Source organism: Pongo pygmaeus, chromosome 15 (genome assembly GCF_028885625.2).
Source record: "Pongo pygmaeus isolate AG05252 chromosome 15, NHGRI_mPonPyg2-v2.0_pri, whole genome shotgun sequence".
NCBI lineage: Eukaryota > Metazoa > Chordata > Mammalia > Primates > Hominidae > Pongo > Pongo pygmaeus.
The window spans coordinates 67,814,413-67,840,382 of record NC_072388.2 but is presented as its reverse complement, the minus strand read 5'-3'; the positions used below and the strand labels follow the sequence as shown (position 1 = coordinate 67,840,382).

General features: G+C 50.3%; 1 protein-coding gene and 1 pseudogene across 3 annotated transcripts in view; one reads left to right on the top strand and one right to left on the bottom strand.

The window, feature by feature from the left end:
* ACTN1 (actinin alpha 1) overlaps positions 1 to 25,970 on the top strand; it is a 105,144-nt gene that overhangs the window by 29,583 nt on the left and 49,591 nt on the right. For all 3 annotated transcript variants that reach the window (XM_054447520.2, XM_054447521.2, XM_063651687.1), the window contains exon 2: positions 24,314 to 24,428. In XM_054447520.2, coding sequence (XP_054303495.2) covers positions 24,314 to 24,428 — 115 coding nt within the window. The remainder of the gene's footprint in view (positions 1 to 24,313; positions 24,429 to 25,970) is intronic.
* LOC129012149 (barrier-to-autointegration factor-like) lies at positions 13,237 to 13,502 on the bottom strand (annotated as a pseudogene).

Genomic DNA, 25,970 nt, shown 5'->3' with positions numbered 1-25,970 from the left:
GGAGTACAGTGGCGCAGTCTCGGCTCACTGCAACCTCCTCCTCCCGGGTTCAAGTGATTCTTCTGCCTCAGCCTCCCCAGTAGCTGGGATTACAGGCACCTGCCACTATGCCTGGCTAATTTTTGTATTTTTAGTAGAAACGGGGTGTCATTATGTTGGCTAGGCTGGTCTCGAACTCCTGACCTTGTGATCCACCCACCTTGGCCTCCCAAAGTGCTGGGATTACAGGTGTGAGCCACAGTACCCAGCCGCATCTTCTGAACTCTTTTCATCTTGTAAAACTGAAACTCTGTACCCATTAACAATTCCCCCTGACCCCCAGCCCTGACAACTCCATTCTACTTTCTGCCTCTATGAATTTGACTGCTCTAGGGGCCCCATGTAAGCGGAATCATACAGCATTTATTCTTTTGTGTCTGGGTTATTTTCACTTAGCAGAATGTCTTGAAGGTTGGTCCGTGTTGCAGCATGTGTCAGAATTTCTTCCCTTTTTAAGGCTGAATCATAGTCCATTGTATGTATGACCATGTTTGGTTTCTCCATTCATCTGTTGATAGACATTTGGGTGGTTCCCCCCTTTTGGCTATTGTGAACAGTGCTGCTGTGAACGTGGGTGTACAAATACCTGTTTGAGTCCCTGCATTTAATTTTTTTGTGTATATGCTCAGAAGTAGTATTGCTATATTTTATGCTGTTACTGGTTGTGCCTCTCAGGCACCTTGGGTCCCCTGGGCAGTGTCGACAGGTCAGCAGAGGGCTTTGGATACCACCCCTTCCCCCTGCCAGCGCCAGGCCTGCCACAGTAGCTGTCTGCAGAGGCTAGGGCTGGCCTGGCCATTTGGGTCCCGGAGGGCACACTGTGGAGCTGCAGAGCTAATGAAAAGTTTTGGAATCTTGTGGTGCAGAAAGGCCTTTTTGGGCCAGGTCCCCACCCTTCCTTCCTCCCAACCTCCTCCTGTTTTGGACTCGGGGAAGGGGGATGCAGCCTTCTGGGAGCCCTGGGGGGGCACGGGGACCCCGAGCTTACTTTGGGACCTAGAGCCCCATTCTTCTTATGACCTCCCCCTCCCCCTGTCCCCAGTCCTTCCTGTCCTGGGCTGTTTTTCTCTCCAAGGCTCTCCCAGAGGGCTAGTGTGAGAAAGATTTTTGGCCCATGAATTACAGAGACTAATGCAAAACTTCCTAGCTTCCTTTGGAGGAAAATTCTATTTCTTGCTAACAGAGCAGGAGCTCCTGTCCTGATTCCTGCTTTCACTAAGTTGGGCCCCAGAGCAGCTCCTCACTAGAGCCCTGTGCACAGCCGACTGGTCTCTGTGGGCTCACTGGTTCGAGCTTCATTATGAGCTGCTTTGGCCCTCCCGGTAGAGATCTGCACGCGGCTGTCTTTTGGGTGCCCCATGCGCCTCAGGAGGCAGTGTGTCTGTTCTGTCAGCTAGATCACAGCTCTCTGAGAGCAGAGCTGCTGGTTGTTTTTCTTTGTGGCCTGGTAGTGGCTGGTCTGGTAGCCTGTACTTCCTGGATGCCCAGTTAGAGAGAAACAGAGGCCATGAAAATGATTAGGGATTTGGCATTGGAGAACTCCTGGCTTTTGGTTTGGGGCCTGCTCTTTGCTAGCCGGCTTACTTAACCCTCTCAAGCCTGTTTTTCCGTCTCTAAAATAGGGATCAGAAAACCCTACTTCTTTTTTTTTTTTTTGAGATGGAGTCTTGCTGTTTTGCCCAGGCTGGAGTGCAGCGGTACAATCTCGGCTCACTGCAACCTCTGCCTCCCGGGTTCAAGCCATTCTTCTGCCTCAGCCTCCCGAGTAGCTGGGATTACAGACACCTGCCACCATGCCTGGCTAATTTTTGTATTTTTAGTAGAGACGGGGGTTCCACCATGTTGGCCAGGCTGGTCTTGGACTCCTGACCTCAGGTGATCCACCCACCTCCACCTTCCAAAGTGCTGGGATTATAGGTGTGAGCCCACCGCACCCAGCCAGAAAACCTTACTTCTTAATAAGCTTGTGAAGAGTAAATGGGGTCATTGTTATAAAGTGCGTAGGTAAGTGTCAGTGAATGTCAGCTTTTGTCACCGTTGTGCCTCTGCTAAGTGGAAGGGCCTGGGGAGGACTCCCTGCAGAAGGCCAACTTCCTAGGACCTCTGTGTGCTTTCTGTCCATCCAAGCCCTGCTCTCCTGGGAGAGACTGCGTGTGAGGTTGTCTGGTTGGGTGGCAGCAGCTTCCCCTGCAGAAGGAAACTGCTTCCTCCCCAGGGAGATGGGAGTTGCTAAACTCTGGCTTGGGCCGGCTGTGTGCTCTAAGCAGGGATTATGTGCGTGTGTGATGAGGGCGGTGCCTTGGGCTTCATTCCAGATACACCGTGTTCTCTGACCTCGCGCTCCCTTCCTTAGAGCCCCTCACTCCAGCACTGGGCATTGTGGCTCAGAGCTCCCAGTGCTCTGGATTGCTATTTGACTGTTTCATAGGTGGGTCCTACTTCCCTTTTTAGATGATAGGCTCCAGGACCCCTGTATTCCTCATATTTGGGGACAGAAAATAAGAGCTTCTCTTTCCATACAGTAGGGTGCCCCTTTCTCCTGTGGGATGATTGGGACCGCCCTGTCCAGGCTTGGGGGAGGGAATAGGAATGGGAACCCTGCTTGGAGCTGCATTCTGTGTTCGGCCCCTCGCTGCAGAAGACTTCACCTTGCAGAGACTGCAGAGTGTTAGGGAGAACCCAGCTTTGCAGCCAGCAGCACTGGTGTGGAGGCAAGCTCTGCTGTCTGACTTGCTGTGTCCTTGAGCTTGTCCTTATTCTGAGCCTCAGTTTCTTCCTTTGTAAAAGACAATCTGTCTTGCAGAGTTGTTGCCGAGACTAAATGAGATGATGGATGTAAACCACCCAAGTTGGCATCCCATACCTGGTAGGCTCCCTAAGTGTGGGCAGGTGTTGTTATTTTGTGTGTGGATGGGCCAAGGAGTGCTTTTAGCGAACCATTCTTCTCCACACAGAGGTGTGTGTGAGACAGACTTCCTATACATTTCTGTAGCCCAGAGTTGCTCAAACTTGCCTGATTATAGGATTCACCTGGAGTACTTGTTACTTGTTAAAATACCAATCTGTGAGTCCCATCCTAGAACTCCTGAACCAGAATGGTGGTTGTTGGGGTGAGGGGTCTCTACTTTTAACCTTGTTTATAATCGGGCCAGTCTGGGAAATGCCGTTTCCCTCAGATTGCTCTGCCAGTTGCTGTGTCATTCCATCTTCACGGGGGCCCATTGGAATGGGACAGGTATGGCCCCTTGGAAGGTGGGAGACTTTGCAGGTGAGACTGAAGCTTGAAGGGGCTGGCCTGAGGCCCTGAGCTCCTTGTGGTGGAAGCGGATTTAGAACTGAGATATCCCAGTGCTGTGTGTCCATTGTGCCTGCAAACATTCTACTAAAGCATGGAAAAGGTGAAGGTGGGGATGGAGAGAGATGGAGTGACAGGAAGGTGAGGGCCGAGGGCCTCCATGATGGCCTTGGGAACCTGCAGAGACTAAGTGGGGGATGGATGGTGGGACAGAGCCCTGAGCCCCACTGGGATGCTTCCCCAGGTGTGCCTTCTGAAAACCAGGGCCCCAGTGAGCATGTGGGGCCTTAGGCTTCTTAGAGCCACTGGGAATCCACAGGTGTCAGAGCATAGGCGTGGTCTTAGGCAGCATGGACCCAGCGGGAGGGGCTGGGACTCCTCCTCAGGGCTGCTGGTGGAGTCCTGGAAGTCCTGTGGGTAGGACTTCTGCCACTTCTCCCCTCTTCCTCTGCCTTTTTTATTGGGCTGGGAAGTTTTCTAGAAGCACAGGCAGGGCTGGCTCCCTTGTTCAGAAAGGGAAGTTGAGGAATAGGTATTTCCAGGGTCAGCTGAGGATGCCAGGCACTGGGGTCCCACTGCCTTGTCTGCTTCCTCCTTCTCAAAGTTGGCCTGGTCCATTAGAGAAAACCCCTTTTAGGTCCTCACTATGTCATCCTTTCCAGTTTACCCTTAAGAGGCGCTTAAGGAGGATTTCAACCTCTGCTGGGCCCCACCCCCAGAGGGTGACTTGATTGGTAGTGGTGAGGTGGGCTAGTGGGCTGTGAGTGGAGGGGCCCTGTTACGGACAGTTGTGAGAGTGTGGCCGGGGCATGGTGACCTGCTGCCAGGCCCTGGGGAGAGTCACGCTGACTGAGCCTGTGGTTGAAAGTGTGCGACTGCCACCGTGGGTGGAATTCTGGCTCCTGCATCTACTGTTCGCTGTGACTTTGAGTGGCTGTGAGCTCTTGGCCTCGGTTTTCTCATCTGTAAAATGAGATGCCTTCTGGGGTGGTTAGGATTGATTGGGTTGACACTGGTAGAGCACTTGGGGCAGTGGGTTGGGAGTGACGTCCTGATCTCTGAAGCTCTTCCGCTCAGACCTTTCAATTAGATCTGCAGCCTCAGGACTTTGGACATTTGGGGACTGCTGTGAACAGCGAGCTGCCCCAGGTGTCTGGGCAGGCAGGGAGTATGGGTGCAAAGCTGTGGCCTCTCTGCTTGTTCCTCCTTCTGTTGGCTCAGGTCTGAAAATCTGGGTGTGGCCTCTGCCCCTCGTCCCCGTCTCTCTTGAGTATCTCTTGTATCCACCTGCTTCTCCGTCTCCTCCACTGCCACCCTGGACTGGCTCCCTTTGTCTCTGGCTGGGACCTTTTCATGATCTCGTGCTTGGTCTCTTTTCAGCCACTCTTTTCCATCTCTGATCTGCCCTTCCCATGGCATTTAGAGGTCTCTTTCCAAGATGCAGGTGGAATTATGTAACCAGCGTCTGATTGGCACTCCCAGCCCAACTCAGCCCGCCACAGCCCCATTTGTTTCTTTCAGCTAAAATAAAATGTCTTCGGTGACTTCCACTGCTCTCAGGAGAAACAACACCTGCAGGCACCCGAACACCCATGTGGCTAGTTGATCTCCAGTCTCTGGCACCCTCTCCTTCCCTCCTGCTCTGTGACTTTTTTTTTTTCAGTTTTTTGAACAGACCTTACTCTCTTTTCTCTGGGGCCTTTGCTGTTTGTTTTCTTCTTCTTCTTTTCTTTCTTTTTTTTTTTTTTTGAGCTGGAGTCTTGCTCTGTTGCCCAGGCTGTAGTGTAGTGGTGCAATAGGCTCACTGCAACCTCCGCTTCCTGGGTTCAAGCGATTCTCCTACCTTAGCCTTTTGAGTAGCTGGGATTATGGGCACGTGCCACCACACCCGGCTAATTTTGTATTTTTAGTAGAGACAGGGTTTCACCATGTTGCCCAGCCCCACACACGCGTAGGGTGACCGACAGCTCTGCCTATACCTGTTATGCTGGTGTAATTATTAGTAGACCCCCTGGTGCCTTGGTTTGGATGACAGGTTATGTGGGCCCCCTTCACATTTACGAACTTTTCATCTAATACTCCCCAGCCTTATAGATTCACTGACTTCCTTGGGGCAGTGATCAGACACACTACCCCCCTGCAGTCCCCCAGGATCAGTTCAGGGTCCTGTTTTAGCCTCATGCCTTCCAGGACCTTTCCTATAGGCACTGGATCTTAGTGTATAAAAATACACTCATTGATAAAATCTTTGCTTACTGTTTGTCTTCTCCATTAGACTGCAGGCTCCATGACTTAGGACAGTGCCTGTATTTGCCCGTGATGTAACCCCAGTCCCTGATACAGAATGAGTGCTCAGTAAGAATTTATGGAAGGAAGGAATGAATGAATCTGTCTGCAGCTGTCTGGCAGGGGAGGCCTGGAGCCTGGGCGAGTCTGTAGAATCTGCAGTGGCCTGCGTGAGGGAGGCTGCCAACATCGGGCCAGTCCAAGCCCTAGCAAGCCAGTTGCCCACATTCTGGCACACATCATCGGCTTGGCGGCCCCTTTAATTATTCATTGGTCTTTCTCAATGGCCTTTGTGTTCAGAAATCCAAGACAGAATTCAAACCCTCTTTCCATTTCCCTAAAACTGAGACCTGGAAGAAAACCCTGCCTGGCCCATTCTGCATCCCCAGGGGGCCAGCAGGTCCACAGCCTCCTCTCGTGGCTGGCTTTAAGTGTTGAAGTGTCCTGGGCTACCCTGTGGCTCTCCTCCCCAGTTCACTGGGCTCAGGGACTGCCTGGGCACAGCTGAGCAGGTGCCCGTGTGGCTTGAGACTGAGCAGGGACTGGTGCAGGCTGGTGGGCAGAGCTGGATGAGTCCCCATCATTCCCCAGCCTGAACAGAGGCTGAAGGCTGGCCTTGAAGAGTTTAGGCTCCCAGCAGAGTGGAGCAGGCTCAGGCTTTGACCGACCTAGTTCACACCTCAGTTCTGCCTCTTGCCAGCTGTGTGACTGTGGGGAACTGGCCCTTGGTGTCCTGTTCCTTTGTTCCTTTAACCTAGAATTGTTGAGTGGATTTGCTGAGATGGCGCATGCCTCGTGGGTGATGATAACAGTGAGTGAGCACTCACTGAGGGTTATAATGGTAGCCAACATCTTTGAGCAACTCTAGGATATGATTCCCTCTCCCTCCCTCACCTCCCCTTGGGGCTCCCTGAAGTCCACGTTGCCATCAGTGTCCCCATCTTGAAACTGAGGATGGAACGCTGATCTTTCCTCTCAAGGTCGGGGGGAGGAGGCTGGGGAGCGGAAAGCACCCCAGGGCTGCCCTTGCTGCAGTGTCTGAAGTGAAGCCTAGGAGCCCCGGTGCTGGTGGGGAACAGCAGGCGTGGATCTCTTTGATCTTTGAAGAGGACTGTGAATACACTGACCACAGGCGGAAGCCCCTTGTCCCGTCCTGCCCCGCGCTACCCAGAGGTCCCTGGGCTTCTTAGCAGAGGTGGACAGATCTGCCTGCAGCTGCCTTTCTTCCCAGCCTTCTGAAAATGGAAGTTTCCACAGACATATTCCTGTTCCTCAGCTTGCTGCTCCCTGCTTGCTGATACCTTGCTGCCCTGTCCCTCAAGCCGGGCTGGCCATACCAAGGTGTTGGCGAGCTGCTCAGCCTGCTGGGCTGTTGACACCCCAGACCACCGCCGGCCTAGTGGACAGGCCAGGAGGGCAGTGATGGCACTGGGTCACATTGTCCTGGGCCTGGGTGAGGGTTTCTGTGCTGCTTTTTAATGTGCTGATCTGTGTGTTTGTGTTTTGGGAGAAGAAACTTTGTGTTGCGGAACCTCAGGTGAAGAGAATTGAGGTCGTTAAGCTCCTCCATCATGGCCCAGTGTCATCTCGGGGCCATGCAAGGCCACTGTGTGTCCGTCACATTTTATCCTACAATCTCCTGTGATGGATATGCAGATTGTCCCCAGCTGCTCTCCTGCTGACACAAATGAGGCAACGATGAACATTCTCCCATACATCCCAGTGCAGCTGTGTGAGGATTGCATTGAGCAGGGAGTTGCTGGGTTGCCCGGAATTTCCTGATACGGTGCTGAGCTACTCCCTAAAATGGCTGTACAGTCTACTCTCCACCAGTCGGGCATGAGGGCTTCCGGATCCCTCAACCCCACCAACATTTGGCGTAATCACCTTTCTAATTGTTTGCCAGTCTATTAGGTGTAAAGAGATGCATTTTAGTTTTGAGCTGCAGCCGAAGAGGAACTCTCCAAGTGTCAAGACTGCTCCCCTCCTCCAATCGGCTCTCTTGGAACCAGAAACTTCCTCCTGGGTGGTGTTGAATCATGGTGATGCTCTGCAGAAAACCTCTCCTCTGTAAGGAGTGGCAGTTGATAGATACAGCCCATTAATGCCTCAGTCCCTGCAGTAAGTTCTTTTTTTTTGAGTTGGGGTCTCACTGTCTCCCAGGTTGGAATGCAGTGGTGTGATTACTGCTCACTGCAGCCTCGACCTCCCTGGGCTGGGGTGATCCTCCCACCTCAGCCTCCTGGGTAGCTGGAACTATAGGGGCGCACCATCATGCCTGGCTAACATTTTTAAATTTTTTGTGGAGACAGAGTTTTTTGCCTGTTGCGTAGGTTCCTGCAGGAAGTTCTGCTCCCTGGCAGTGTCTGCTCCAGTCCCACCCCCGGGGTGCAAATCACTGCTGTGACTTGTGGTGGCTTGTGATGCTTCCACAGTTGCTGAACTTGTTGCCTCATCCCCTGGTATCTCTGGCATCCTGCAGGCTTGGGTTCCCTGGAGCTTTGAGAATTCCTTTGCAAAGTCATGTGGCTGCTGCTGGGTGGTTGTCCCTTAGGGAGGAGGTGGGTGGCACTGTGGCATTGGCTTGGAGTTTGGGCTGGATCAGTGCTGAGGTCCTATTGATCACGTTTTGACTGAGTCAGAGAGGTTGGGGTGCAGTGCCTGCTGGATCCTGCTGGCCCAGATGAAGGAACACACTGAGTGCCAAGGTGTCCCCCATGATCCCTTGATGCTACCTGGGACCGTTTAGTAGACAAGGGCAATTCCATGGGTCCTGGAGTCGTTCTTTTTGTCTCATGCCTTTCCATGAGCACCCTTTCTCTTGTCTTTCTTGTACTTTAGTAATGAACTCTAGACACTATTAACTACTTAGGGTGTCCTGGGCTTTTTGCATAGATAATCTCATTGAAACTCCTTACCAACTCAGTTGAGAAAGGTATTATCCCTGTTTTACAGATGAGGAAACTGAGGCTCAGAAAGGTCAAGAACTTGCTTAGGTTCCAAGGTTAGTAAGTGGCAGACCCATATTGAACCCAGCTCTTCTGTGCCCAAATCCGTTCTTAGCCACTAAGCCTTGGTCCTCAGAGTGTGGTCTCTGGACCGGCAGCATCAGCATCACCTGGATACTTGTTAGAAATGCAGTTTCTCTGCCTGACCAGAACTTTGGAATCAGAAACTGGTGGTGGGGCCCAGCAATCTGTATTTTAACAAGCCCTCCAGGTGATTCTAGTCAATGTTCAAGTTTACATGTTCAAGTTTGAGACCATTGCACTGAATTATTCTGCTGTTCTTTTTTCTATTTTTTCTGCCCGGATTCTCCCCTTCTGTCATTGGGCCAGTCACTGTGAGCCCAGACTTTGGACCCTGGCTGCTCTTCAGGGGCTTCATGCCCCTTTTAAAGAGGTGCAGTAATCCATCCTCTGGGGCCTCCAGGAACCCCTCCCAAGTCCCCAAAAGCAGTTGACAGAGCTGATGCTCCAGCTGACAGCCTGGTGACTGTAACAACCACGGGGGTCAGAGTTCCCAGTCACTGTGCCCAAGGAGGTGCTTTGAGGGGTCCGGGTGACCCAAGGGTGGACTGTGGGACAGACCAGGACAGAAGCTCCTGCTGGGAGATTATTTTAGGGGCACAGAAAGGAGACTTGGAAAACTTCCTTGTCCAAGCAGGATCTCTTTCTTTCTTGCAAATTTGTAATGATAAGTGGTTTGACCTTTGGAGAGGAGCTTCCACACAGGGGTTTGGAATCTAGGCAGGTTCCTTGTTTCTGGTCAACAAGGCACATTCAGGAAAAATGACCCTGGGGAGAGGACAGAAGCTATTTTTTTTTTTTTTTTTTTTTTAGTAGAGACAGGGTCTTGCTATGTTACCCAGGCTGGCCTTGATCTCCTGGCCTCAGGCAGTCCTCCTGTCTCAGCCTCCCACAGTGCTGGGATTGCTGGTGTGAGATACCAGAGCCAGCCTTATTTAACTTTTGAGCCCCCACCGTAAGTCTGGTTTTGTGCTGTTTAATTCTTAGCCCAACCCCAGGAGGGGTGGATTTCATCATCCCATTCCACAGATAAGACCATGGAGGTTTCAAGCTGGAAGACTGAGGGTCATACCTCAACTACATGGAGGGGTCAAGTTAGGGGCCAGAGTCTGCCAGACTCCGGGTTCCCATATTGTATGAGTAGCAGGCTGGGCCAAATCCCTGTCAGCTGGGGGAGTTCTCTATGGAATTGAGTGACCCAGAGCTCTCAGCATCTGTGCCAGAAAAACCATATGACCTCACTTTTGGTGGCTTTTCCTTCTTTGGGGAAGGAATGTGCTGGCCACTGCTGGGAGCTACAGCCTGCTGAGGCCTGTGTGCTCTCAGACCTGCAAGGGCCAGAATCAGACTCCAGACATGGGGGAGGGGTTACAGCAGGACCAAACTGTAACCCCGGAGGACTGGGGAGGAGGCTGTTCTCACACTGGCTTCCCGGAGCGGGTGCCACTCTGCTTTGAAGACCAGCTCCTCCCATTTAGTAATCCTCATCTCAGCAGGCTTACCAGCCACTGTTCAGTAGCTGAACTAGCTCAATTACATCAGTCCCTTGAGAGGGCTCTGGTCCAGGGCCTGTCTTTGAGCCTGGTTTCTTTCCAATGGGCCAAATGGGTTAAAAACAAAACCACATCTTGATATAAAAGGCTTAGCGGGGTCCTGGAACATTTTAGTTTAAAAGAGAAATAACAGCTTTATTGAGATGTAATTCACATACCCATACAATTCACCCATTTATACAACTTCATGGTTTTTAGGATAGTCACATAAATGGGCAGCTATGTTTGCCATCAGTTTTGAACATTTTTATCACCTTAGAAAGATATTCTGTACCCCTTAGCTATCACCTCCCCCAACTCCTCCATTCCCAGCCCTAAGAAACCACTAATCAAGCCGCTTTCTGTCTTCATAGGTGCTTTTGTGTTTTAACATCTAGTGAGTGCTTGGTCTGCGTCTGGTAGCAGACTGAGCCCTTTGCACTAGCTCACATAGCCGTCCCTCGTGACTACCTTATGGGCTGCAGGCTCATTTTATCTTTATTTTATTATTACTATTTTCACCATCATCATTCTGGCCTACAGAAGTCTTTATTGATGTGAAAACCAAGGCTCCGGGAGGCCCAGTCGCAAGTACTGGACAGAGCTAGTTGGTGGCTGGCAGTTGGGGTGGGCTCTTGGATCCCTGGGAGGGGTGAGGCTGTGGATGGTGACAGATTGGCTGAGGCAGTTGACTCTCATTGGCGAGGAGCTAAGAGGACAGACCTGTTTCTTCACTAGGATCGTGTGTCCACCTGTTTTAAAGTGGCTCTGATTTCTCCTGGGAGCCCATAGGTTCCACCTGTACCAGGCAAGAAGGAGCTGGGCAGTCTGCCTTCTGGGGGGCCTTGGATGGCAGGAAGGCCACATCGGAGTCTCATGGTGGCCCAGGAGCCCTCTCAAGCAGGGTGCCTTTGTTAGGTCAAACAGCCTCCCAGAAAAAGCTGCGGGTCCCCTGCTACTTGGCCCTGGTGACCCTCTGGGTGTCTGGTGCTATGTCTTTTGAAATGGGCTGTAGATGGGTGTAAACCAGGAAATGCAGGCTCCACTCCCCCCTCCCCGTCTCCTCCTGTTGGCCAGAGGCCCGTCTCAGAGTTCTCTCATCAATGGGGAAAAAAAACAACAGGACTTCTTTCTTGCTCTGTGAATGATTAACTTTGATTAAATAGACAGTGGATGGGAAGTGAGAGCATGCTGACCGCTGACATTGACTGGGCTCCTGATGTGTCCGGGGTATCTTGCTGGCTGTTTTGCTTCCATTGTCATAATCTTCACAAAGTGGTGATGTTCTTTATCCCCATTTGTAAGGTGAGGCAATTGATGCCTAGACAGTTTAACTAAAGCCACACAGCCAGTGAGTGGTGAGGACCTGCTGGGTTAACATTGTTTAAGTGTCTGTTGCGGACACAGCACCAGGCTAAGTCTTTCAGGACATAGGGTCTAATTTGGTCCTCTTTCATTCTGTGCCATTGTAGGCCTTGTTATCCCCATTTTACAGATAGGGATCCTGAGGCTAGGATTAAATCTCCTGTCCAAGCAGACAGGAGATCTAATGTGAGGTGTGGGCTGGCACTGGAGCCTAGGTCTGTCTTGTTCCAAAGTCCAAGGTGCACCCCCAGTCCCCCGCACTCTGAATCTCCAGGACCCCAGCACTCACGTGTCCTGGGGACAGGCTGTCAGAGCCGTGCTGGGTCTCAGCAGAGGCCTGGGTGGTTGTCATCTTTTTCAGCAGCCACTCCCAGGTGGGTGGGAAGTAGGCAGATCTGGGTGGAGATGTTCCCGAAGACTCTGCTTTTCATCAGCGCATGAACCAGCTGACGGCTGGCTTTGAAGGGCTGGCAGTCAGCCCCTGATAAGTTAGCCAGATACTCCTATTTACCGTGCCAGAACACTGGGCATCTGAGATCACTTCTGGGCAGGTCTTTGCTTAGACAAACCACCCAGGGCCCACGCCCTGGCCAGACTGGCCATACTTGTATGGGGGTCAGAGGGATTCCAGTACGCCCCCTGGCTGCACCTCAGTGACGTCTTCAACATCAGTGGATGCTGCAGGGGACTCAACCCTGAGCATAGGTATTGACCTGGCCTTCTCCAAGGACCCTGCTGGTTCACACACCCTGCCCGCACAGCAGGGGGCTGGCTTGGGCTGGCAGGGTGCTTGCCTGGGGAGGCTGGCGAGTTTGTTTTTGACTCGATGAGCCTAGACCAGAGTCCTGGGTGCTCTACTCAGGGAGAACGACCATCAGATGAGAAGCTGGCTTGTATAGGAAGCTGTGTACTATTTTCAGGAAGTGTAGAAGCTCATTTGGGTGATTTCCTGGGGTCACTTGGCCAGAGCACAGCCCTTCATCTTACCCAGTTAGCAGTTTGCTGTCTTAATTATTGGGGGGATGTGTGTGATTGCTGGTGTATCCTCATGTCCTGCTTCCTAATTATGACTTTCTTTAAGATTTTACACTGATAAGGCACTTTAAAGTTCTTCAGAGCCTTTTCCCTATATTAAATCTTATTTTATTCTCAAACTCATTCTTTTAAATAGATGGATAATTTTTTCATTTTTTATCTTTATTTTGGAAACATCCTTTTTCCTCCTCCATGATACCTGGGCCTTGTCCCACCCTTGCCAAATAATCCCAGAGAAATGGGAAGTCCTCTCTATCCTATCCTAGAGGTCTGACATAACAATTAAATGTATATATTCCCAGACAGACTTTTTTTTTTTTTTTTGAAAACCACTAACTTTATTGATCTAAAAAACAGGACCGTGACTGTTCTGCCAAAAAAGGAGCCCAATGGTATCAAATAGACTGAAAGTGAGGGTGGGGGTGAGGGACGGGGCCAGGAATCCATGCAGGAAAGCTGGTAACTGTCACCAGGGAATTGGCAAGGGAAAAAGGAAGGAGGAGGCATGCAAGAGCGAGAATCCAAAAAAGTTGAAATGGTTAGGGGAGAAAACTCCCAGAAGACCCTGCAGTAGGTCGGAGGTGAGTACAATAGAGGACAGGGGAGGAGTCCCTACATGGCTGCAAACTCTGGATGAGGGCTGGCCCAGAGAGCATCACAAGAAGGCGTCGTACCACTCTTAAAGGGCATCCGAAGCCGTCCTGGGACTGCTTGGTGTTGGCACCACAAGTGTCCTTCAGCCATTCCTGGAAGAGGTCTTCAGTTTTCTTCAGCACCAGAAACTGGCCAAGGACAACATAGGCCTTGTCAAAGCCCCTTTCCTCCAGCTTCTTGCCCAGGACTTCACCTGGCCAGGCTCCCCACTGGCTCTTCCCCCATGGGCTCTGCCACAAACTCTCGGTGCTTTTGGAAGGTTGTCATCTTGATCAGGCCTAATCAGCAGCTTCAATTCCCGTAACAGTTCCTCCCGCCACCCCCTAGACAGACTGTTCTTCTATTTGCATACTAAAAAAAAAAAAAGGTAATGACAGCACATTTTGATACAAATGGTTTTGGTACAAAACTCAAACAAAAGCATATTCTATGAAAAGCAAGTGTTCCCCACCCCCTGCCTTCCCACTTCCCTCCCTGGAGGCAGCCGATGATCCTGGTCCTTCTATGTCCTGCTAGGAATGTTCTAGCATAAAGCTTTTAGATGCTGTCCAGGACACTAACATCAGGAGTCTGCTTGGTGAGGAGGGTTAGGAGCTGGCTGTCTTGAGACAGAAACACTGAGTATGTTTTGAGTTCATGGAGATGAAATTGTCCCTGGGGAATTTTTTGGCTTTGAGAGCCCACCAATCAGAATCAACCATACACAGGAACAAAAGATTGTTGCCGGGTGCTGTTTGGTTGTGTCTTCTCATTAGGCGTGTTCTGATGGGAAAAGTTTCTGGGCTCCAGCCTGCAAGGTAGGAGGGACTTGTTTGGGCTAACAGAGCTGGAAGGGATTGAAGTGATTTATCTGAGGTCACACGCCTGGCCGAGCCAGGGCAGGGCCCAGGTTTCCTGATCCATCCTCTGAACACTTAGCTCCCCTGGCCTGAATGGTGGCTGGTATTTTTGATTCTAGGAGAGTGGGAGGATGTGCTTGGAAGAGGTGTGGCCAGCACGTGAGGTTGGAGCCTGGGCTGTCCCACCGCTGCCTAGCTAGTCTTGTTTGGCTGCAGGTGGGTTATCTTGTTTATTCCACTGTGCAACAAATGGAAAAAGCACCTTTGTCAATGGAGGCTTCTCTGGGGAGGTCAGCCAGAGTGGATGGCCTGGATTGTGTGTTGAGGCTTAAACATCAGAATAGAGCGCTCTAGCTGGGTGTGGTGGCTCATGCCTGTAATCCCAGCACTTTGGGAAGCCAAGGCGGACAGATCACTTGAGGTCAGGAGTTTGAGACTATCCAGGCCAACATAACAAAACCCCGTCTCTACTAAAAATACAAAAATTAGCCGGGCGTGGTGGCACGCACCTGTAGTCCCAGCAACTCAGGAGGCTGAGGCAGGAGAATTGCTTGAACCTGAGAGGTGGAGGTTGCAGTGAGCTGAAATTGCACCACTGCACTCCAGCCTGGGCAGACTCCTCTCAAAAAAAAAAAAAAAAAAAGAACAGAGAGCTCTCTGACAGGAGAAGGGAGAGGGAGCAGATCATCATAAAAACCAACCACATTGCCAGGCACTGTAGCTCACGCCTGTAATCCCAGCATTTTGGGAGGCAGAGGCAGGCAGATCACCTGAGCTCAGGAGTTCGAGACCAGCCTGACCAATATGGAGAAACCCCATCTCTACTAAAAAATACAAAATTAGTCGGGTGTGGTGGCGCATGCCTGTAATCCTAACTAGTCGGGGGAGGCTAAGGCAGGAGAATAGCTTGAACCCGAGAGATGGAGGTTGCAGTGAGCAGAGATTGTGCCATTGCACTCCAGCCTGGGCAACAAGAGCAAAACTCCGTCTCAAAAACAAAACAAAACAAAACAAAAAACCGCAACCAACCGCATTTACAGACAACTGTAAAACATCAAAAAATCCTAATCAGTTCAGTTACTAGAGTGCAAGCCCTGTTAGCATTTTGATGTGTTTTGTTTTTAGCCATTTTTTTGTGTTTGTGTGATTGCTCACATAGTTTTAAACTTGCAGTACATACAGTCTTGAATCCTGCTTTTTTTGGTTGATTATATATAAGCAGTTTTTTTTCGTAGTAGCATAGTTTCAGAACCCATTGTTTTGGCCATGTAATATTTCATTAAGTGGATGATGAAGCCTAATATACTTAACCTAATACCTTATTAGTATAATTTCTGGCTCTTTCTAATTTTTCTCTCTCAAGGAATACTGGTAAGAACATTTGTATGCTTACAGCCTTTGCTTTATATTTAGAATTATTAGTCTTTATTCAGGATGGTGGCCCAGAATTGAGCTAAGGGCTGGTGCCCATCTTAGTTCACCTTGGTGAGTTGCTGTCCATCAGAGTTGTACCAGTTGCCTGCCCACAGTGATGTGCCTTTGTCATTGAACCCACCAACAGTGGGAATGATCAGAAAAGTACTTCGCACATGTAATAAGTGACAAATACACCTTTTGAAAATTCACAAGCATGGCAGCATGTGCGTGACATGTCTAACTAACTGCAGGCCCTTGTGACAGGTATTGACGTGGGTTCCTCAGTGATCCAGCCCCAGGAGAGGCGCGCCTGCTGCCCCTCACGGGAAGTCTTGCCAGCTTTTGCCGACTCCCAGATGGCTGATGTCCCCAAGACCTGCCAGGAGTGTTAACTGTGGTAGGCACAGCTGTCTGCTGCGTGCTTGTTTTAGCATGTCATACATTATTACGTGTGTAACATTGTTAGGAGACTTAGAAAGCTTTCATGTTTTCCCATTGTGAAACCAAAGACCCATTGGGTCTTAATTCAGATTTAGCCTGCTGACATTTTTGGGGGGCCTGTGGGATGTCTTATTTTTATATTGTGGCAGCATTTCAAAACTGAGGGAGTCTACATAAAAATCTAGATTTTTTTTTTTTTTTTCTTGAGACAGGGTCTCACTCTGTCACCCCAGGTTGGACTGTAGTGACACAATCATGGCTCTCTGTAGCCACCACCTCCCAGGCTCAAGCAATCTTCCTGCCTTAGCCTACCGAGGAGCTGGGACTACAGGTGTGCACCACCATGCTTGGCTAAATTTTGTTTGATTTTTTCTGTAGAGATGAGGTTGCCCAGGCTGGCCTCGGACTCCTGGACACAAGTGATCCTTCCACCTTGGCCTCCCAAAGTGCTGGGATTACAGGCATAAGCCACCACACCCAGCATAAGTTCAGATTTCTGTCTCTTCTTCATTGGAGTTGTGACAGCCAAGGGCCCATGTTCCCATATGAGGCACAGAGGAGCTGCTTCTGCCCCGGGCCACCTCCTGCTGTGATACAGAGGCCATATTCTAGTTGCCATTGAGTAGCTCTCATGCACGCTGGTATACTTGTATTTCGGGATAACCATGTTTTCTTCTGGGTAGAAAAACAAAGGATAGCCCAAGAGGGCCACTGTTTCAAGAACAATGCATAAGAATACAGGGAGGTGGCTGGGCATGGTGGCTCATGCCTGTAATCCCAGCACTTTGGGAGGCTGAGGCGGGATTTGGGAGGCTGAGGTTGACCAGCCTGGCCAACACGGTGAAACCCCGTCTCTATTAAAAATACAAAAAAATTAGCCAGGTATGGTGGTGCTCGCCTGTAATCCCAGCTACTCAGGAGGCTGAGGCAGGAGAATTGTTTGAACCCCTGAGGCAGTTGTTGCAGTGAGCCGAGATCGCACCACTGCACTCCCGCCAGGGCAACAGAGCGAGATACATCGCAAATAATAATAATAAAAAAAATGCAAGGAGGTGAGGACTAACTTGTCCTACACTTGACCCCTCCTTGTGCCTTAGTTTCCTCATCTCTAAAGTGGGGAGAATAATACTTGTCCCACAGTGTCATTGTGATGATTCAATGAGTTAAAGGAGGTAAAGCACTCAGGAGAGGATCTGGTGTGTAGCAAATGGTCAATACGTATTAGCTGCTGCTGTTATTACGATCTGTGGCATATGTGTTTGTCTCCTCCAGATGAGGAACTGAGGGGTGAATTTTGGTTGTCATAGCTTGGGGTTTGGGGATGTTACCAGCAACTAGGGTGTGGTCCAGGGGTGCTGCTGAACATCCTATGATGCATACAGCAGCTTCCCTGCCCCCACCAAAAAATTTTTCAGACCCCAAGTATCAGTAGTACCGAGGTTGAGAAACCTCGCTTAGACCTTGGCACGTGTGACCCTTGGTCTGACTGAACTCTTCTAACAGGTCTAGGCCAGGTGCAGTGGCTCACGTCTGTAACCAGTACTTTGGGAGGATGAGGTGGGAGGATGAGGTGGGAGGATCACTTGAGGCCCGAAGTTTGAGACCAGCCTGGGTAACACAGGGAGACTCAATCTCTATGAAAAATAAATAAAATAAAAAAAAAAGCCGGGTGTATTAGTCAGGGTTCTCTAGAGGGACAGAACTAATAGGATAGATGTATATATAAAGGGGAGTTTGTTAAGGAGCACTGACTCACACGATCACAAGGCGAGCTCCCACAGTGGGCCGTCTGCAAGCTGAGGAGCAAGGAAGCCAGTCCAAGTCCCAAAGCTGAAGAACTTGGAGTCTGATGTTTTCTCAAAGAGAGAGATGGAGACCAGAAGACTCAGGCAGTCTAGTCTTTTCACATTCTTCTGCCTACTTTTATTCTGGCTGTGCTGGCAGCTGATTAGATGACGCCCACTCAGATTGAGGGTGGGTCTGCCTTTCCCAGTCCACTGATTCAGATGTTAATCTCCTTTGGCAACACCCTCGCAGATACACCCAGGAATAATACTTTGCATCCTTTAATTCAGTCAAGTTGACAATCAATATTAAACATCACACTGGGCATGGTAGTGTACACCTTTAGTCCCAGCTACTTGGAAGGCTGAAAAAAAAATCCTCTAAACCAACATTTTCAAGGGCTGCCTTTCAAGGGCTGCCTCAGGCTCTCATAGAGTCAGAGTGATAAAGGACCTTACTTAGCTCAGCTGGAGGGGCTGCTTGAATCCCTTCCCCAGCGCGCTTGCCGAGCCCTGCCTTCAGCCGCAGGTAGCACACTGTACAGCCAGCTTGTGGTCTGTTTTTTATTATGTTGAACTCTAATCTTCACTGAAACTTTCTGTCCTTCATTCTAAGAATAGTAGCTCCCATTTTTGGAGCCTTGTGTGTGGGTGATTGTGCTTAGCATTTTCCACGTGCTACTGCAACGATCTTCCCCACCCTGTGAGGTAGGTTCTATTACCATCCCCATTTTACAGATGTGGAGATGGAGGCTTGGAGAAGTCAAGTCACATGCACAAGGTCAATCACTGGATCCAGGTCCATCTTGCCGTAGAATCCACATTCCTCACCATTCCTCACCACTGGCCTGTTCTGCCTGGTCTGTACCCAGCAAGTTTACTCACTCATTCACGGAAGGAACTTTAGATATTTGCAGTGAATCCCTCAGCCATCTCATCTCTCCTCCTGGTCATAGAGCCCCAGTTCCCAAAGTTCCCCTCAAAGGGCTGTCTGGTCTGCTTACCATGTGGAATGATCTCTCTTGCCTCTTGACAACACCTGCCTGTCCCTGGGCTCTGCCTCTGTCTGCCAGGCTGCCCCAGAGGGGCTGCCCATCTTCTGCCAACTCTGCTGATGTTCCATCAGCTCAAACTGTCTGTGCCAATGCTGGCTGCAGTCCCCTGGATTTCGTCTGGTTGGTGTTTTCACTTCACAGTGACCCATTTTCAGTGATACCCTATGAGATTCAGCTTACCTGTTTGGCCATTGAGAATCTCAGCCTTGGTTCTGCTGTTCCCTTCCAGCACCCACCCATGCCTGCACCTGAAATCCACGTCATTCGGGTGGAGCAGAAAGTGTGAGGGGCTGGAGGAGTCGGGAGGTTGGGTTGTGAATATAACCCAGCCGTGTGGGCTGGGGAAAGCCGCTCACCCTCTCTGGTGTGTGTCCTTAGTTGTAAAGTCAAGGTTTGACTTGGATGGTGCCTAACACCTCTTCTAGCTCTAACATTCTTTTATGAGGTGTGTTAACAGCATAAACTTATAATAATTATACCCCCAATTGTGGTGGCAATAGTAACAATGGATAATTATTGCAGTTGCTATAATTTTCAGTGTTTTAAGTGGACTGTCTCATTGACTTCTCCAATAATCCCCTGGGTAGGTGCTATTACCACCCCCGTTTTACAGATGGTGCCTTAAGGCAGAGCCATGTCAAGTCACTTGTCCAGGGTTTACCACCTGCTAGACGCTGATAGGCCTAGATTTGCAGTCTTCTTTAGAGTGACTAAATCCTTGCATTCCCGTGGATACTTTTCTGCAGAGTGATCTGAGCGAATCCCGTGGCCCTCCTGCTTTAGGGTCTTGTGATTTATCTCTCCCTCCCGCCATGACCAAGGGTATGAAGGATGCCTGATTGTAAAAGCTCATCCCCTAACTCATGCTTCTGGGTAATCTTCTGTACCCCAGCTCCTTGCAGAATGTGATTATTCAGACATCCTTTTAGAATCTAAGATTCAGGCAATGATGATGACGGTAGAAACTACCACTTTGTACACACTTACTATATTTCAGACACATTGATACTATATTGTCATTATTCACATAAATTACCAACATTACTATGCTAATATTATTTACTGAATAAGGGTACTTCCTCTCAGTCATGCCTGGGAGATGCTATTGTCCCCCATTTTACAGACGTGAAAACTGAGGCTCAAAGAGGCCTGTTGTGGCTAAAGTCACATTGCAGTGTGTCTGTCTGAGCTTGGGAGCAGGGAAGGCACGTTCTCAAAAGCCATATTCCTTTCCAACACATTTTAAAGGAAGTATATCAACATGATAATTGTGAAAGATATGACAAAAAGATGTTAGTGGAATCTGTGAGAGCAAGTCTGTGAGACCTGTACAGAAGGCGGACAATGTGATTCTGTCTCCGTGGCCAGCTCCATGGTTCCTGGCCTGGGCTGGGGCCCCTCTGTTGGCACCTGGCCAGGTCCACTTTGCAACCCTGAACTACAGGGCTGGACAGTTGCACTCTTCACCTCCTCAAACCACCTTTAAACTGGATTAGACATGGGCAGTGGCTTCGAGGTCAGCGAGAGGCTGAGCAGGGGTCCAGGCTGTTTTGCTGCTCCTCCCTCTGTCCCGGGTCCTCAGAGACTGTGCAGGGCCGGGGCAGGTGGAGTGCAGATAGGGCTGCTGAGAGGGGAACAGGCCGTTGCCGCTGCTCTGTGGGAACGTCCCAGTGTGGTCCTTGGTCCCAAGGACTTTTCCTGGGACCTCTCGGCAACCCTGAAGCCATTTCTGGAACGGAGTGTATCCACTGAAGACCTGCCATCCCAGATCTCCTTTGTCAGGCTGTGAGCCTGAGTATGGCCCAAGGAGGCGACTTGAAGATGGCTCTTGAGGTGAGGGGACGCCAGATAGGGCAGGACTTGGTCTGAGGCAGTAACATGGCCCTGTACCCTTTGTTTGAATGCAGCTGGGCCATAAACCTGCTGGGGTAGCACTCCCCACCTCGCTGGGCGTCTAGGCTGGAGGTCTTGGGGCTGTGGGTCTCTAGCATGGGCCTTTCCTGTGGCTTTGACCTTTCCCTCCTTGCTGGACCCCTGGAGCACTGCTAAGGAGCAGGTGCCACCCCCTCATACTGGAGCTTGAGCCTCAAGACCAAGGCTGCCCCAGGCTGGAGGGGAGGATATAGTTGTATGGTGTGCGTTCAGCCATCAGACCTTCTCTGCGGAGATGCACAAGGCCGCTGTCAAAATCCCTGGTTTTCTGCACCCACGCCACAGTTCCAGCCTTCTCCCACGAACGCACCACAGTTCCAGCCCTCTCCCACGAACACACCACAGTTCCAGCCCTCTCCCACGAACACACCAGCACCGGTTCAAAAAAGAGCTTGCATGTTGTCATCCTGGAAACAGTACAGCGTGTGGTGGGGTGGGACCTACGACAGGAGAGTTTGGTGGCTGGGGGCAGGGAGAGGATGTGGGGTGGGAGTGCAGAGGAGCAAGAGCAAGTCCTCTGAAGCCTGGTCCCGGGAACATTTGAGGGGAGCTAGTCCTCTTCCTCCTCCCCACTGTTCACTGAGCACTTACTAAATGGCAAGTTTTTTACGGGTATTTTTGAGTTAATCTTTTTAACTTTTATGAAGTGCTGTTACTATCCCTGTTTTACTGCGAAGGGAACTGAAGTTGAGGAAGGTTAATCTGAAGGTCACACAGCCAGTAAATAGTGGATCTGAGAACTGAACCCAGCTCTGATGCGTCCCGAAGTGCATGTTGTTGATCACCAGGTCACCGCCACCATTTCGTCCTCTTGCCTAAACTTTGCAGTGGCTGCTGCTTGTTGGGGAAACTTTCCAGTTTGAGAGGTGCTCAGAGCCCCCTTCAAGGCAGTAATCTATGGGGCCTCTGAGGATTGGGGGTTTTAGTAAAGTCACGTTCCAGGGCTTTGTCCAGGAGACCTGAGCAAACACAGGTGTGTTTTATTTCCCAGGGCTGAGCCTGGCTTTTCCAGGAAAGGGGGCCGGCTGCTTTCAACAGCGCTTTTCCTCTTTCAAAAGCAGTGTCTTTTTACAACAGCAGCCTCTTCCTCCTTTATCTCATCCCAACCCCCTCCACTACTGGGTAGTAAACAGTGAGAATTTACAGCCCCCAGCTGGGCGGGTGGGCTCAGGGCAGTGCCTGCTAGGAACCCGGGTGTTTCAGGCCACAATGGACCTGAAAGCGTCCCTTCGAGTTGCTGGAGCTGACACAGTTCCCCTCAAGGGAATAGAAAACCTTAGGCTGAAGTTCAGTGCTGGGGGCCTGGGAGTGGGTGCTGGGGATGGCCAAGATGGTGATAAACGAGAAAAGACCACCCACCCCAGTGTCAACGCACACTCAAGTGTGAACGCACAGCTTGAAGACACTGTGCAGACCAGTGTCAGCTGGGAGAGAATGTGCAAAACCAAAATAAATTATATTTGTTTTAAAGAGTTAAAAATCCTTTAATATTTTTCTACCAATAAAAAGAAGTTAAAATAAGGATAAAGGCTAAAGGCCCTCTCATCTCCTGCAGTGCCAGCACCGGAGGAAGGATGCTTGGTACATACGCTTCCCTGTTCCTGCTGCGTCCTCTTTCCTCCGAGCTGTCTTCTGTGTCCAGGGAGTGTCTAAGAGCACTGTTTGTCCCATCACCCCCTGCCCTGAGAGCATTCAGCCTCACCCACAAGGTGCGGTTGGATCTCCCAGGACCCTCTCAGCTTTGCATCCAGTTCCCCACTTGTTCCTTCACCTGGCTGCCCAATTCTTACGTCCACTAGAATGTCTGCTGCACAGAGGCAGGGACTTTTGCTGTTTAGTTCACTGCTGTGTCCCTGACTCTGTGCCCTGGGTCTCTGGGATATAAAGGTGAACATTGAGTTTCTACCTCCAGGAGCTCCCAGGCTGGGGGTGTGGAGCTGACAAGTGGCTAGGCATAATGGGTGAATGCAGGGTGCTATGGGTGTGTGTCCAGCCCAGACAGAGCAGGTGGCTATCAGGAAGTCTCCCTGGAGGAGGTGATATCTCTACCCAGTCTTGAAAGATGAGTGAGTTAGTTAAGCAAGATAGAGAGGACGTTGGAAATCAGTGTATGTCCCCTATCCACCCCTGATCTGTGTGCCAGTCTTCCCAGAGCTCTGGGATAGCACAATACGCCGTTTCTCTTCATCATGGGAGTAGGCTGGCCTGCAGAGTGGAGATATGTTTGCAGGGAGAGAGAGGTATTCCGTATTGGTAAGTTACTAGTGAGACATGATTGAAAAATTAAGCCCAAAGTCACAGGGTATCATGATGCCGTCCCTTTCTCCCTGCCTCTGTGGAGTGATAGCTTCTGTCCCCCTGTTCCCTTTCTTGCTCATAGGCTCTTCAACTTTTGCTCCTAAATCTAAGCAGCTATTTCTTTTCCCCTGATACTCGCTGGTGTGATGTTCTTCCCTCTTCCTGCCACTCATTGCCACTTCACCTTTGGAGTTCCCCAAGGCAGGAGGAAGGGGGTGGGGAGCATGAAGCTGTGACCTCTCCCATGAGGAAGAGTGTTTCTAGTGTGGCTCCTACTGTCATATGAATGATACATACCCACCCTTTGAATTTTGCAGGGCAGGTGGGAAGAGAGCTGAATGGCTCTGGTGTTGGGTGAGCCCCGTGTAATTGGTAGTGCCATTTGGTGCAGAGAAGTCTGGAGTTGCCAATGAATGGTTTAGATCTAAAGCAAGGGAGCTCTTCTCTCTGGTTGCCACAGACTGGAGACAGCTGGAGAGAGACACCTGTTTTAGATGGACACGTAAAACTGCGATGCATGCTTTTGTTTCTCATGTTTGTTGAGACACCCTGTTCCTGTTTGAGCCACCAGCTGGTGCTGTTGGCACAGGATGACTTAGTTGCTGCCTCACCTGATCATGATCTGCTTAATAGAGAAGTAACTATGAAGCTGATGGTCTTTGATTTAACCTCCTTACATTCCCTTTCTGGAACTCCTCATGCTTTTGCAGCTTGAGGTGCCCCTATCCCCACCCAAAGCACACACAGATACACATTGGGGTGCTTACTCTTCTTCTCCCTTATCCTGATACCCTGCATCTGAATTCTGTTCTCAGCAAAACTTATTACTCCTTTCTCTTAGCTGGCTGCCAAGTGAGAAAGGATTTAATATACTAATTTACCCTAGGGTATCAACAGGGCTTAATATGTTCCTTCGGGGTTACTCTGTCTTAAAACTGTGAAGATTGAAACTAAGTCTTATAACCTAAGAGGTAACTTGTAAGAATGGAATTGTGGCATTTTCAAATGTGGGTGGGCATGATGTCTTTGAGAGAGGGCTGGGAGGCGGATGTTAAGGGAATTTGCTGCTTCATCTATCCTGCTTGCTCCCACCCATGTAGCAGGCTCTGTGTAGGGTCCCTCGGCTGCTGCCTTGTGGGTAGCTCAGTGCTTGGTTGATGCAGTGAATGAGACCATGGTGGGTCAACTGTGTTGAGAGGCTCTGCTGAGTAGGTGTGGTGCCACCTCCCACCCCCCGGCACCATTAAATGGCTTGTCCAATGAGGGTGACAACACCAGTCCCCTGACCACTTGCCCTTCTTCTCTCTGCCCAGACATTCACGGCATGGTGTAACTCCCACCTCCGGAAGGCGGGGACACAGATCGAGAACATCGAAGAGGACTTCCGGGATGGCCTGAAGCTCATGCTGCTGCTGGAGGTCATCTCAGGTGAGGCGGACCCTGGCCCAGGACGAGATACTGTCTATTGGTGCTGCCTGACACCTTGGCATCTGCTCGGCCCATGAGTGCAGCTGGTTTTGGTCTCTTGAAACAAGTTGGGGATGACATGTATGAATTCATCCTAGGAGCGTGGGTCTGAGTTCTGGTTCTGCTGCCAGCCATCCAGGTGCCTTGGACATCTGTTTCAGCGTCCTTGTTTGTTAAAAAAAAAAAAAAAAGGGAGGGTTTGAAGGAACTGAGGTTCCTTCTCCTCCCCAGTGCCAGGATTCTGTGGCCAAGAATGTTAACCATGGGTGACTGTCTCCAAATCTTGGCTCCATTACTACTTATCTACCTGTATCCAGGTGACCCAGGTCATTCCCCAGCCCCTGGTTTTTCCAGATGTCTGGAGGGACAGCTGTACACACATCTCATCCTGCTTATGAATGCCTTTCTGCCACCATCCCTTAAAGGGTGGGAGTCCCGTGAGTCTAGCCTTGGTTGATACACTGGGCCGTGTTAGCTACTCTCTTCACCTTGACGCCGGTGAGCCTTAGACCTAATCCCAGCCCAGTCCTCTCCCTCGAGCCACCTCTCAAATGCTGAACCTTGCTGGGCGTCTCCACCCCAATGTCCCACACAGTCCTCTCACCATGTCCAAAACTCTGTGCTTGTCACTTCTGCCCTAGCAAACCTCTTTTCCCTCCCAGAGTCTTGTTCTTCTGCACCCAAGCTGAGATCATAGATCTTCTTTGCAAGTTGTTACTGATGTTCTGTACATTCTGATTCCTTTTTCTCAATCTTTCTTTTAACCCCTACCGTTGTGGTGTCAGTGTGGCCTGTGTCAACTCTCACCTAGATGATCCCACAAAGGCCTTTACCCCAGGTCCTCCTGGCAGTCCACCGCTGTCGCTGTAGCCAGAGGGCTCGTCCGACAGTCAGTCCAAATATGGTCACACTGTTCCCTCTCACAGCCCTCAGCCCGTGGTGCCTCTCCAGGGCTTTGAGCCTGCAGGCCACATTCCTTAGCATAGCTTATGGAATCCTGAATGAGCTGGCACCTGCTTTGTTTTCAACTAGCTATTCCCAAAAAGGTATCAGACCTTCGATCCTCTGCCGGTTGGGGGGTGGGGGCAGGGGGAACCTTCAGCTCTCCCCAGATGACATGCACTTTCTGTTTCCTGTGCCTTTGCACAAGCTCTAACTGCCCTTTTTTTTTTAAAAGTAGTTTTTTCTACTTTCAGATAAAACCTGTGTGTGTGGTAAAATAATATATAACAAAAAATGTATCATTTTAGCCATTTTAAAGGGTGCAGTTCAGTGGTATTAAGTGCATGCACGACTGTTGTGCAGCCATCACCACCGTCCACCTTCAGGGCTCTTCATCATCTCAAACTGACACCCTACAGCTGTTAAACACTAGCTCCCTGCTTCCCCCGGCCCTCCCCTGGCAACCACCATTCTACTTTTTGTCTCTGATTTGACTACTCTAGGTATACCTTGTACGAGTGGAATCATACAGTATTTCTCCTTTTGTGACACTGGTTTATT